Raw genomic sequence first — 12,831 nt, 5'->3', positions numbered from 1 at the left:
TCTGGGCCAGCCGACTCTCTCGTGCCTCGACCGCATTGTCCCACGGCGATGGCACGCAAGCCTGACCATTCACTGCTCATAGTCAGGGGCAATGTCGGTTCGCAGCATGGTCATAGGGGCCGTTGATGCCCTCGAATACGAAGGCTCCGCCAGGCAACAGTATGGCCTTGCATTCACCATGCAAGTTGCCGACGCCTACGGCTGGGTTAGACGCCAGGAGCGAGAAACGCACATTGACAGCGCAGCAACACGGGGTTGCACACTCACAAGCTCAGCTGCACCTGGCACAAGCAAAAACCCGTTGGTCTGGTTACTTGCTAGTACCAACCGGACCTCGCAGCCGCCAACCCCGGGTCTAGTTATCGAGGGGTTCACAGATGTCTCGCATCCACCGCTTCCTCGCGCTCTGTCGGCAAGCCACCAACAAGACGGCATGACGGGCCTTCCACGCGTTCACGGGCCACCAGCCGGCCTGAAACCGACGACAGCAAGGCCAACGCCCCACCACTTTCACCAACCGGGATCGCTCAAGCCGCGCGAGGCGACGCCATCTCCAGCAATGTTGATCCCCGTTGCTTGGTACAGGCATCATGGCAAGCTCAGCCGGGATTGTCCAGTGGCTAATGCAGTGGCTAATGGCTACGGCAAGGCAACTTCTCCACATAATCAGGTGGTTCAGCGCCAAGTGCACGTCCGATGATATTCTAGGCGTGCATGCCCTGGGCGCGGCCAGCTAAACCTTAATCCTGCCTGTGGAGTCGGTGATAGGCGAGCTCCATGTCGAAGAAGAGATATGCTCCACGAGCCCTCCTCGGTCGGGTCGAGGAGCACTCCAATGGTGCCAACCTGCCATACGAAATAGTACACGATTCCCCAGCACGGGTTCTGGATTTTTGACGCCGGTCGCCTGACTCGCTTACACTGGCGCATAGGCTTGCAGCGTTGTCCATCAACGAACATCAATTCCAAATCTATCTCCATACGGCCGATGCACAGGGCTCCGGCAAGACTGCGCCCTCTGAAAGCGGCATGCAGGAGACAAGACGAGATAGAAATTCGTCGCTTGATGTCCAGGCTCCTTCCCCCATGGCCCATCTCGAACGATTATCAATGAGCTTCTCGCCACATGGACGATCGAGTAACTGTTGAGAATTGAGGTCGTTAGAAAGCGTGAGGCTGCGAAAGGAGGCCAAGGTGATTTCAGTCCTGCGTCCCCAGACTCGCATCCATCTGCGATGTGTCCGGGAGCCTAGTGTTGTGCAGGGACTGGATTGGTCCCGAGAGCGATCGGGCGACTCGGCCAACACTCGTCTGTAGTATGGATGTCAGATATGCCGCACATACACTGCCCACATACATACCTTGACCATGCTCTAATCCGATGTTGGGAATCTGTGCCAGCAAAGATGCATCTTTCTGGACGTCAATGTTTGTAGGACAAGGCGTCAAGCCCGGGTAATCACCAGCATCGGCCCCTGAACATAAACACTACACTTGGGCAACGGCGCAAAACTAGACGTTCCGGGCTCCAGGATGATGTTTAAGGGCAGCATAGGGTCAAGGTCGTGTTCCCCCGCGAATGTGTAGCCTCAGGCGCCGTGACACAGTCGTGAGCCTTCACAAGCTGCCGTATACGAGGGAGAGTACCCAGCCGATCGCCTTCCCGGACGACGAGCCGCCCTGGCGGTACGGGTCTGAGCTGCCGTCTGTCGTGTCAACGAAACACACATCTTGTTGGACTGGGTCAACCGCACACGCTCACATCCCACTGACACTGACCACTACGTGTTGGCGATGTTGGCCATGCAGCCAACACCGAGAGCGATTATCAGCTCCTAGCAATGCAGTGTAAAGACTAGTGCATGTGGCCTCTGTGAAGGAAGGCTCAGGCCGGGGCCAGGCAGGCGGCCAGGCAGGCGGCCAGGTAGCCAAACCTCGCCAACACCCTGAGGACGTGGGCTATGGCTAGGCCATGTCCGCGTGACGAGCAGGCAAACACAAGCCAAAAGCCATTTGTCGGCTCCAGGTGACGGAGAACGATGACGACCCCATTTCCTTGAATGCCGCAAGGCGCATCCTGCCTGCCGCAGGGAGTTAGTCAACGTGGCGACGATGCTGCCGGGAAGGCCAGAACCTCCTGAGCTTATCACGTAGAGGCATCCCCCGCCGTCCCCCCAGCGCAACATCAGCACGCGGCTTGGCGAGATGTCTTGGAACAAGTGCCAAGCAGTCATTGGCAGCCTGTTGTGCGTCGTGCCCCGAGACGTCAATCCGCCACTAGTTGCTGGAACAGTATCCCCTTCGAAGGGGGGCGTCATGCGATCCAGCCTCGCCCCGTGCGGGACGACGTAGGCAGCCGCATGAATGGCATGATACACAAGAACGCGGGTACGCACATGCATGCACCGCCACGGCTGGGGCAGAGAGAGAGAAAGGAGGGAGGGAGGGGGGGGGGGGGTTGTTTGTTTCTTGCTTCGATGATGGCTTCAGCGGCCGATGCCAGGCTGGGACACACTCCCTTTGAGGTCCCTCCCGATTCTCCACCCGAGCCCGCTCGCCGACCTCAGTGTTCGTTGCAGGGTGCCATGGTCAATCAAACTTTCTTGGCGGCCACGCCATCAAGGTATCGAAACAAGGCAGTTGAGTCAGATATATACAAGGTATGGCGAAGGGGCCTCCCCCGGTTCAGCAAAGCGCGATAGGCGGGAGTCCCGCGTCTTTTCGGGGCCGATGGCGGCAGTTGCGTGGATCATCCATCACAAGGCTGTTTGTTGGCGGCGGGCCGTCCAGGGGGAAAAGGGCCGCCGGCGGCAAGGCGATGATGGGTTTCGCTCTTGGCTTTTTCTCGCAACAGCAGCCGTGGGCAGGCATGACTGACATCTTGTTGGTTCTTGGAACACCGACTCTGTCAGTGGCGAGTCTGTACGCCACGCCTCCCGTTCCACTATCCTCTCCTCCACCTGGGCAACCCGTCCGTCCATCCGTTCAACCCCCTCTCTCTGTGTTCCCCATGCCCCGGGAACGAGAAGTCGTGCGTCCTGGCATCCTGCACGTGCCGCTCTGTGCGTCTCGCTGTCCGTGATACCAACATTTCCGAGGCGCGCGCACGCGGGACCTGCCCCGTCCAGGCGGGACCTCTCCAGACGGCGGACGTCATCTCTTGCCTGCCTCCCGTGGACGCCCACCGGCATCAGAGATGCTAGAGCATCCATCCATCCCCTCGACGCGTCGAGACACCGCTGTTTCTTCAGAGACGGTCCCCCAGCTTGATTTTTTGGAAAATTACCTTGCCAAATGGCGGGCCGGCCGGCGCAGACCAGCAAAGATCACCGCTCCCCATGATTTAAACGCAAAGTCGAGACACCGCCCCCCCCCCCTCTGCTTTGACGCCCTTTTAGAGTTTGCCGAGGCGCCCGCCGCGACGGGTGGGTTGTGTCTTCAATGGAGGAGCCGCTGGACAGGGATGCTGGGTGTCTTCCCGAAACAATAACGCGGAGGCCCGTGGGCCTGCCTTGCCTGCTTTCTCTGCCCCCTTTTCCCTTTAGTGAGGTCATGGGGACTTGCTCAAAGAGAAAGCCTTGAAGTGCGGTGAGGACGAGTGATCCGGGCAGCAAGTGGCAACTAGAAACACATTGACGGTTGCGCATGTGCGACGTGACGTCGTATTCGCAATACGGGTCATGTTCATGCCGAAGAACGGCCGCAACGAACTCCCAGCTCATCAGGTGCCCTCCGCAAGAACGAGTGGCTCTTCCTTTGCCATGCCATCAGATACTGACAGATGCTAACAGGGGGCAGGTACCACGATCATCGTTCAAGTGAACGCCGTGTCAGGCAAGTATCGGGCTGGACACGTCATCGGGATATCATGATAGAGTTTCCATGCATCACTCAAACTGTAGCAGCAGAAGAAAATCAAACGCCAGAGTTTCTCGGTTGCCCCCGGCCATGCCGTGGCCTTTCCCGCTGCCAAACGCCTAAACCTTCAATGCCGACTCAAGATCAACGGCGAAACATCTTGTTCAACAGGCTTCCACCCCCGCGTCCTCGACCGGGCAAATCTTGACTAGGCGTCCTTTCTTCCTTCGGAACTGAATCTCCGGGTCTTCGACTGCCACCCGCCATGTCATCAGCAGTCCTGATCACTTCTACGTAGTCGTCCGGATCATCGTCTTCCGCAAACGACCTATCAAAGTAAGCCTCCGATACAACTTTTGTATGTCCTGGCGCGTATTGTATGGGTGACATCGTCGCCGCCCCCATCTCCCGGATCTTCTCGAGCCCGCGGTCGAGGGGTTCGACAAACCGTGCTTTCGTGTCAAATGCCTCGTCCGTCTCACCCTGGCTCAATCTGAGGTCTTCGGCTTTCCTGAACAGAGCACCGTGTTTTAATCTGAACTCTTTCTCGAGCTCTTGATCTTGCGTCTCTAAAGCCTCAAGACGCTCAGACGTTGATGTCGGCGACGCTGAGATAGTTCGAGCCCTATCCTCGCTCTCGACATGGGATAGCCATCCAGCGTATTGCTCGTGACTTGTTAGGATGTCATTGTCGTCGACGGCTTTGAGCCCTTGGGCCTCTATCCATGCTTTGGCGTGAGTTGTCATGTTCGTCCCGACAATGTACTGGTCGAAGGACTGGCTAAACTCGCGATAGTGTCCCTTGAGGATAAAACACTTCCCGGACCAGTTGTAAGCGCCGAGTTTTCCCATAATGATTCTAGCTGCGGGACATTCCCAAGGCCACTCTAGGCCCCGAGCGTAGAAGACGAGGCATCTTGACTCGCGCCACTTGAAGGTCGCATCTTGCCCTTGCTCTTGCTCAAAGGCTCGCTCGATCAAGTCGAGAGGGGCGAGTTCGAGGAATGACTGCGGCGCTCGCAAGTTTATTGCGCCATGGACGTGAGACCTTTGATACTCAGCTGGAGATCTTAGGTCAATCAGAGTTACTTGTCCTGGGGCCGACATTTGAAGGAGGTCGCTAAGATCTGCCGGCAAGATCATTTGCACCCCAGGTCTAGTCTCATGCATCACATCTTTAACCTTCATTGCCGCAAGCCTGTGGGAGACCATGTCCCGCTCTCGACGATGGTGGAACCAAACTTCGAGATGCCATGGCTCGATACCAAGATTCGACGCTAGAAAAGCACTTTGTCCATCGCTTGGTAGCGGCTCCCTTTGGTAGTATTCTTCGAGTCGTCTTTCGACGTGGGGCGAAAATCGCTTCGGTTCCGGTACATCGACGCCGAACGTTGTTCGCCTCATGGACTGTTGCTGATTAAGGATCATTTGCCTGCTAATCGTAGTAGCCGGGCCAAATGCCGTTGCTGCTGTCGAACCATGGAGGGCATTGAGGGATGTAGAGGAAGCCACCGGCCTGACTTGTCGAGATGGTCCACTTCTTGGAGAATGCGACTGAGGCGAACGCGACTGCCCGGGAGTCGGCGGTTGACTATGGGATATGGATGTAGACATGGTATTCATGGGCGTTGCGAACGATCTGTATGCGGTAGTTGCCGGAAAGGGGTTACGGACAGAAGCCGCCTCTGTAGCGGCGAAGGTGGTTCCGGAGACGCCAGAGAACATTGACGCATCGTCAGGGCCGACATGTTCATGCCGTGGCTGCAAAACTCTCGTCTCGGCCGATCCAAAAGGCGCCGCTGGTTTCCGTATCGCCAGATTGTTAGAGCGAATAAAGGCGACAAATGATACCGCTTTGTCTTCCGGGAGCAGATCCCACACCATGACTGGCATGGAGACGAGGAGGAGCGTAGAGTGACTCTTGAACACTCCCTGAACCTTGACAAACTTGGCAAGGGCAGGGAAAGCATTTAGCCACTGCTCCCAGGCGTTGATGTCAAGCCTTTGGTCGTCTTCAAGAGCCAGTGAGATCATGACATGGGGGGTATCCTCATCTGGTTCTGAAGATGCGATTCCGGATATTATTGGGTCTGATTCTTCAGGTGCACGGCCCATGATAGGCATGGACAGGTGGTTTTGTGGCAATGGAGCGGGCATCTTGTCAGCTGGGCGGAGTCTGCATAGTTCGATGCTTGGGGCCTTGTGGTTTGCCGTCATCATGAAGTGAACGGGCGTCGAGCGTGCTTCGAAATGCTTTCCGTTGATTTGTATCGGTCTTGGGTGCTTCAGGCGAGCTAGAACCTCGGCGTGAAGCATGGCTGCTGAGAATGCTCTCAATCGCCACTCTTGCAAGACTTCGATGAGTGCGTTGGTAAAGGAGTAGCGCCCGGGGTCGGGGGCAATGGCGTCCCAGCTTGATGCTGATATCGTTTCCGTGATGCTGTTGCCGTTGGGAAAGGTCGCGCTGGCTGCGCCTGCGCAACAATCGAGTAGAATCAGGACATCCGATTTCGACCGCTCAAGCAGGGTTTGTATAGCCGACCATCTAAAGCAGTCTGTGAGTGCTTGGAAATGATCAGATAGGGCGAATAACTTACTGCAACCATGGCGAGTCGGCATCGCGAGTGCTGCCTTTATGTCAGCACGCGGATGGGCTGTGGAGAGGGCTTGGCTCAACTCACGCGCACCAAGTGCTTTGCCTCGAGTCATCGATTCGAGCATGACCACCGTAGTAAATGATGAACAGTGTATCATGAGATTCGTGTTCCTTTATCAATTGGCCAAGTCGCATCATGAGCTCTAGGTGAGAGTTCTCTGAAGGGATGGCAAAGATGTCGGTGCCGAAGGCAAATTCATCACGCAGGCATTTCTCCAAGTCCTCCAGCTCGGGCAAGACAAAGAGATCATCGGAGCCCCAGTGCAACAGTAGGGCCTGCACCTTGCTATAACGTTGAGACGTGCGTCCACGATTGGGAAATGCTCGTGTGGCCGACTGGATATGGTGTTGGCAGTGCGCACAGAGTAAAAGGGAACGTAGGGTAAGCGTGACGTACGTCTTCCAGCCGCTTTGCAAAGTCGCTGATGTGCTTCACATGAAAGCTCGTCCGGCTGATGTCATGGGTCGCTGATCTAGCATGCGTCTCCGATGAGCCCAGGTTGGCCTAGTGGCAGCTGTCAGTGATGCTGGAGGGAAGCATTGAGAGACAAGTATCCTAGGACTGGGAGGAGTCAAAGACATGCGATCACATACCGCGGAATCGCCCTCAACGGTGCCATTTGTATCGGCCGGCCGGCGCGACCGAATGGTGACGTATGGTTGCTGCGCGCTCATGTCTTCTGGTCGGCAGGACGCATGCTCGATGAACGGGGCGTAGACGGGTGATGGCAGAGGTACGATGGGGCCGACTACGAGGTGCGGCGAGTATAGTAGATAGAGCTCTCTTTTGTCGGTGTGCTCACGTCGTATATGGAGCGAAGGCTAGCCGAGACGCCTGGCGGCGACGCACGCTCATTTCGGGGACCTCGACCCTCTAAAAGGTGAGAAAGTTGATTGAAGATGAGCAGCATTCGTTCCGGCGGGTGAGCAAAAGACGGAGGATTGAAGAGATCGCTACCCCCAAGGTTCCTTCCTATTTGTCGTTGTCGAGCGCAGTTGCCTCACGTCCGCCTCGGTCCCCAAAACGGTTAGTTTAGTCAGGGTGGTGGCACTGTCCCGGTCGCCCGAAGCGGTGGTGCCATTGAGAAGCTGGGAACGTATCTGGTACGTGGCATCTGACCGCAACCTTGCCTGGCCACTGCGTCCCGACTACTTGCAGGCACGTAAGGTATACTGTTTATGAGGCACCGTATCACGCGAGATCCCTGTGGAAACTGAGGGATCCGTTTCGTACGTAGGGCAGTACCAAGTTTGCGTCAGGAGTCTGGATGCTGACTTGGCATGGGTACCTAGGTATTGTAGTCAGCGGGCACCTAGGGAAGGGCACTGACTTCCATCGAGAGTGGAGGCTCCAGCGACGACCCCGCCAAGCCAGCACTACCTTAACAAGACAGGAGTCACCGTGATCCAGTACGTACCACGTCACCCGCTGAAACTGGGCGGGTCTGGGCTGAGCTGTCCACACCTCCGCAGGGCTGCCCCTGGTCAGCAAGGCAACCAACCACTTTCAACACCGAGCCTCACAAGCTAAACCAGTTCATCTCAACCCTCAAAAGTGACACCGAAGCACGAGACAACCGCACACGACGCCTCGGTCAGCAACAACCCTCTCCCCGTCGTGGGTCCCAGGGAATTCGCCCCTACTTGTACTTTTGTTCGGGCCTTCTCCCCTAGCGGTGCGGGCGATATCCCATCGCTGCCCTCGGCCCGGCAGGACACGTGTCGGCCACCATGCGAGAGCGAGTCACCTTTCTCCAGGGACCCAGCGCGGACGTTGATCCCGCGGCGCTGCAAATTGAGGCAGCAGGGCTCCTAGGTCCGTCGGCAGAGGCCATACGCCAAGACCGATTCTCCCTTTCCCTGGACGAACTGCCGCGGGATCTCGCAACCCTGCTCGGGGCCTTCGATGAGCTGCACCTGAAATGGGCCAGCCCCGTTGCATACGAGACTCTTGATCCGTTTGGCTCGAGAATATCGCCAGGTCTTCATGTCCTCTACACCACAGCCGAGAACGATGGGGTCAAAGCGTGAGTGTGGCCTAATCACCTGCTATGTCCATTTGCTAACAACACCTAGGACGAAGCTGTGCTCTGCCCTGCAAGCATTCGGTTCGTTGGACTGCACGAAGCCAGAGGTATGCCACAAGACGCCTCGAAAGCTATCAATGCTACCCACTGATTCTTGAAGCAGGCCTTTACTGTCACGACAACTGAACCGGGATCTGACAAAAAGTCATCGTACTTTTATCAAGAGCTTAACGATCTATCTGCTTTCGTTGCGTCCAGCGTTGGGACACTATGCTCATCGTCGGACGCCACGTGCGAGTCCCGATTGCGCAACTTGCGCACGGCTTCCAGTCTCGACATCTCGTATGAGTCTGGCTCGCAAACTCTCAAAGTGACGCCATTGTGGCCCCTCGAGCGACGTGAGATTGCCGTGCCCCGTTCATCAGGGAGAACAGAAGTGGGCATATTCGCCCAGGACACTCCACACAAAGCTGAGATGCACGAGCTTGGTGTAGCCGGCCTGCTCAGCGTTCTTGGCGAGAAAAAGGACCCGTCTGCTACCGTGTTCTCGTTCCCCTCTCGCCACAGAACGAGCGACTCTCATTTCAGCTGCGAGTTTCTCGAGCCAGCAGGCCTGCACCCGACCTTGCAGCTCAAGCTCAGTTCCGCCAAGCTACCACTTGACGACGCTGGGTGTGCCCCGTACGCCTACTTCACCCTGCCCAAGACCATCTTCGCCGACCGGTACCAGTACGAAGACAGCCTCTTTTTGGCCTCAAAGAACTTGACGGCCTCTCGCTACACGAGCTTTCCCGTGGATCTGGAGGCGCCTGCGTATACCACGACAACCTGGGGCTCCAGTGTGCTCCTCGAGCTGGCGCCACCCGCGTCGGGTCAGCCGGGGGATTGGACGGCCGAGGTGCCGCTCCATCTTCGCTACCTCAAGCCCTCTGCAAGCGGGAGAGTTCCAGTCGAAGTTCCGTACCCGGCCGTATTCTGGGCATGCGACATGGCAGGCGAGGTGGACTTTCCGACCAACCCGTTCGATCGGCGTCAACTAGGATACGACGGCTTGTTCAGTTCTCAGACAAGCTTTTGGCACGTCGCGCCGAAGCCCGTCAGCGGCAACCGCATCACGAGTGCCTTGTATGTCCCGGTGCTCAGGGACGAGGGCGCGGCGTGGATTCGACTGGGAACAACCGTTGCCGTCGGGCTCGGGTTTGCATGGGTGCTGTGGAAACTGCTTGGTGTTTACAGGGTCGCAGGCTACGGCAGCGTGGCTGCTGAAGCTGCGCGCAAGGACAAGAAGACGAGGTGAGCAGAGGATGGGATGCGGCCCGTGCCTTGAGGCCTGAAGCAAGCAGGCGGCTCCACGCTTCACCGCAGCCGCAGGATACCAGAGTAGGACGGATGTAGTTGGGCTGGGCCACGAGCGCGTCAGCGGCGCCCCCGATTCCGGTCCGTGTGCAAGCAAGACCGGCTCCGGGCGGTCCACGTGACGCGGCCCAAATGCCGCGGGATTAGCGGCGTTTAAGCAGCGCCCGCTCCCCAAGCTTAGGATGTTGATGGGGTCACCACCTGCATTCAACTTCGCCTCACCTGTGAGAGGTCCCAGAAAAAAATAGCAAGCCGACTGAGGGCCGTCAAGCCATTGCGCCGAGACGCGGGACCCGACTCAAACAGTTGTCACAACTTCAAGACACAAGCCGCAGCGGGTGACATGACATGAATCAAGATGGCACCGACTCCACCATCGGTGGACGGTGCAGCTGCTGGATCAGCGACGCCGGCCGCAGGCTCAACGCCTGGCAACAGTGATGACCGGACGAGGCGCAACGTCGCGTGCATCAACTGCCGCAACTCCAAGGTACTTCTGCCGCCTCCCACTTGCGAGACGTACATACGCTCACGCATCCACAGGTGCGCTGCAGGACGAGCACAGTCGCCGGCCAGCCGTGTCAGCGGTGCGCCAAGCTGGGCATCTCATGTGTCGTCGACAAATCTCACAAAAGAGTCACGAAGCGAAGGTATTGCTCCAAGACCAGTCTCCCTCGTCGTGCCTCTACTCACGCGTCGGCGTTGCAGCAAGCTGGAGCTGCTCGAGCAGGAGCTGCGCAGCATCAAGCAGGTCGTCAACCCCGCTGCCGGCGGCCAGACCACATGGACGCCGCCCAGCCCTCGCGCGACGTACTCGGCGCTTCCCGAGCAGACGTCCATGGCCGGCGCAGCAGCAGAAGCAGCTCCGCCGTCCACTGGCTTACCGAACGGCACCGCTCCCGGGCTGAGGCCGCTGCCTCAAGTCTCGACGCCGCACTCGGAGCCGCCAGCAACGGCAAGCAGCCTCGGCCCTTCACGGCACGGCTCCGAGAGGCGCATCAAGACCGGGCCGACCGAATCACGCATGCTCGGCAGCCATGTTGTCTCGGGTGATGACGTTGACTGGTACTTTTCTAAGTGCGCCAACCTCTGTCTCCTAGCGGTTCAGCCCCACGGCAAGGCATCATAAATAAGTGTGTGTGCGTGCATGTTCACTGACTCCGTCATCCTCAGATTCCTCCAGTGCTACCACCCTTTCATACCCATCCTTCGGAAAAAGGATCCCGACGAGTGCTTTGAGGCGAGCCCGACCCTCTTCTGGGTCGTCCTTTACGTCGCCTGCCGCCGCTACCCGCGCGACCGCGCCATCTTCTCAGCCCTCATCGACCATGTCAACAAGGACATTTGGCAGATGATATCGGTTCCTGCCATGAACCTCGAATCCATCCACGCACTCCTCTTCCTCTGCACCTGGCCTCTACCCAATATCCGCTTTGTGACCGACCCTTCATCCATGTTGGCCAGCATCGCCACCACCTCGGCCAAGCTCCTCGGTTGTCACACCGGCCGTGGCTCACATCCGCACTTCTCCGTCGGAATGAGACAACACTTTCTGTCAAGTGACGAAGAAGCCGCGTCGACATGGCTCGCATGCTGTCTGCTATCTCAAAGGTGAGCATGCTGAACGTTGCCAGATGTTTTAAAAGCTCGTGGCAAGTCTCACGCTGTGGCAGGACAACGTCGAGCATTGGCATCTTTCCCCCTGCCATACAAAGCAACGACACGCAATGCAGACGAGTGCTCGAATCCCACGTGTGGACGGACTTGCTCGCCATGTACGAGACGCAGCTCTTCCTCAATCGCTTCCACTCCGCTATGGCTGCTCAGATTGGTGCCAACGGAGGCGTCCCAAACACCATGGTGGCCATGTGGGAGACGGAATTTGAGTCTCTCAAGCCACTGCTCGTCCGCTACGACACTGGTATGCTACCCGCCTACACCTCGGACCCTCGGAGCAGCCCATGAATTCGCTAATGCTATGGGTAAACAGACATTTCCCGCTTCTGCCTCCTTGCGGCCCAACTCGAGCTTCAGAGCCACTTCTTCATCCCGCTGCCATCACAGCAGCAACACAATGCCGCCGCCGCACCACCACCGTCTCCGTCTGTCAAGGCCAACACCGTCCGGGTCTTCAACACATCGCGCGCCCTCATCGCCCTGTCCCTCGACCTCGAATCCCGCACGCACTTCCTCACACACGCGCCGCAGTGGGCCCTGCGCAGCAACGTCGACGCCGCGGCCATCATCGTCGCCACGCTGACCTCGGCCGCCGCGCCGCAGATGGACCCGGCAGAGGCCGATGCCCTCGCCCAGCGCGCGTGCGGCGCTCTCCTGCACTGCTCGGTCCGCGATACGGACCTCCCCCACCGCGCGTGTATCATCATGGAGACGTTCTGGTCCGTCCGGGACCTCGTGCCCCAGATCGGCCCCGCCCCCGGCTCGTGGCCCGAACGCCTCAGCGCCGGCGTCACGTATTGGTGCCTCGAGCGCTTCAAGTTTGGCCTCCGCGCCGCCCAGAGCAGCACCGATAGGGTCAACAAGGCTCTCGACATGATGCGTACGTTCTCCCTCGCCCCCCTCTTTCCCAATCGCCCTCACCGCACACCGCAGCACACACGCACGCATCATATCTCTAGCGAGCTGCGTCAATAGAAAAGAGAGGAAACAGAAGCTGACTTTGATCGATCGCGCAGAGCCTCGATTTAATCCTAATACTACTGCTTCAGCCGCCGGACCGTCAGTCGCGCCCCACGCAAGCGCTGTCGCCGTGTCGGGTACCGCAAACGGTCCCGTCCAAGCGCCTACTACTAATCAGGGCTCCGCGGATCCCTTCCAAGAGGTCGACTGGTCCATGTTCATGGACGACTTTGGCTGGATGGGTGATGACGGCGTGCTTTTAGGTTTGCCCTAATAATGGAATGCCGTGGCCTATAT

General features: G+C 58.1%; 4 protein-coding genes across 5 annotated transcripts; 3 read left to right on the top strand and 1 right to left on the bottom strand.

Annotated features, from left to right (window-relative positions):
* Window positions 1–91: 91 nt before the first annotated feature.
* On the top strand, window positions 92–700 carry JDV02_007469 (uncharacterized protein; the record flags this gene model as incomplete). The annotated part of the gene is made up of 1 exon (XM_047988964.1): window positions 92–700. The coding sequence occupies one exon, from the start codon at window positions 92–94 to the stop codon at window positions 698–700; it is 609 nt and encodes a 202-aa protein (XP_047844963.1).
* A 2,736-nt stretch (window positions 701–3,436) lies between these two features.
* Window positions 3,437–7,500, bottom strand: JDV02_007468 (uncharacterized protein). 2 transcript variants are annotated; one of them, XM_047988963.1, is made up of 5 exons: window positions 7,109–7,500; window positions 6,912–7,019; window positions 6,540–6,850; window positions 6,456–6,485; window positions 3,437–6,403 (listed from the first exon to the last, which is right to left on the bottom strand). In XM_047988963.1, exons 1-5 carry the CDS (start codon window positions 7,187–7,189, stop codon window positions 4,003–4,005), a joined length of 2,931 nt encoding a protein of 976 aa, XP_047844962.1. In that variant the 5' UTR covers window positions 7,190–7,500; the 3' UTR covers window positions 3,437–4,002. The 2 variants fall into 2 exon arrangements, with proteins under 2 accessions (XP_047844962.1, XP_047844961.1); XM_047988962.1 differs by having other exon boundaries at window positions 3,913–6,403; window positions 6,536–6,850.
* A 745-nt stretch (window positions 7,501–8,245) lies between these two features.
* PBN1 (protease B nonderepressible form) lies at window positions 8,246–9,838 on the top strand (the record flags this gene model as incomplete). The annotated part of the gene is made up of 3 exons (XM_047988961.1): window positions 8,246–8,541; window positions 8,591–8,648; window positions 8,705–9,838. 3 exons carry the CDS (start codon window positions 8,246–8,248, stop codon window positions 9,836–9,838), a joined length of 1,488 nt encoding a protein of 495 aa, XP_047844960.1.
* A 417-nt stretch (window positions 9,839–10,255) lies between these two features.
* On the top strand, window positions 10,256–12,808 carry JDV02_007466 (uncharacterized protein; the record flags this gene model as incomplete). The annotated part of the gene is made up of 7 exons (XM_047988960.1): window positions 10,256–10,387; window positions 10,441–10,547; window positions 10,606–10,974; window positions 11,071–11,508; window positions 11,571–11,818; window positions 11,888–12,454; window positions 12,591–12,808. 7 exons carry the CDS (start codon window positions 10,256–10,258, stop codon window positions 12,806–12,808), a joined length of 2,079 nt encoding a protein of 692 aa, XP_047844959.1.
* Between the last annotated feature and the right edge of the window lie 23 nt (window positions 12,809–12,831).

This window comes from Purpureocillium takamizusanense, chromosome 7 (genome assembly GCF_022605165.1).
Source record: "Purpureocillium takamizusanense chromosome 7, complete sequence".
Lineage (NCBI taxonomy): Eukaryota > Fungi > Ascomycota > Sordariomycetes > Hypocreales > Ophiocordycipitaceae > Purpureocillium > Purpureocillium takamizusanense.
The sequence above is the reverse complement of the archived record's forward strand: the minus strand, read 5'-3'. Positions and strand labels throughout refer to the sequence as shown.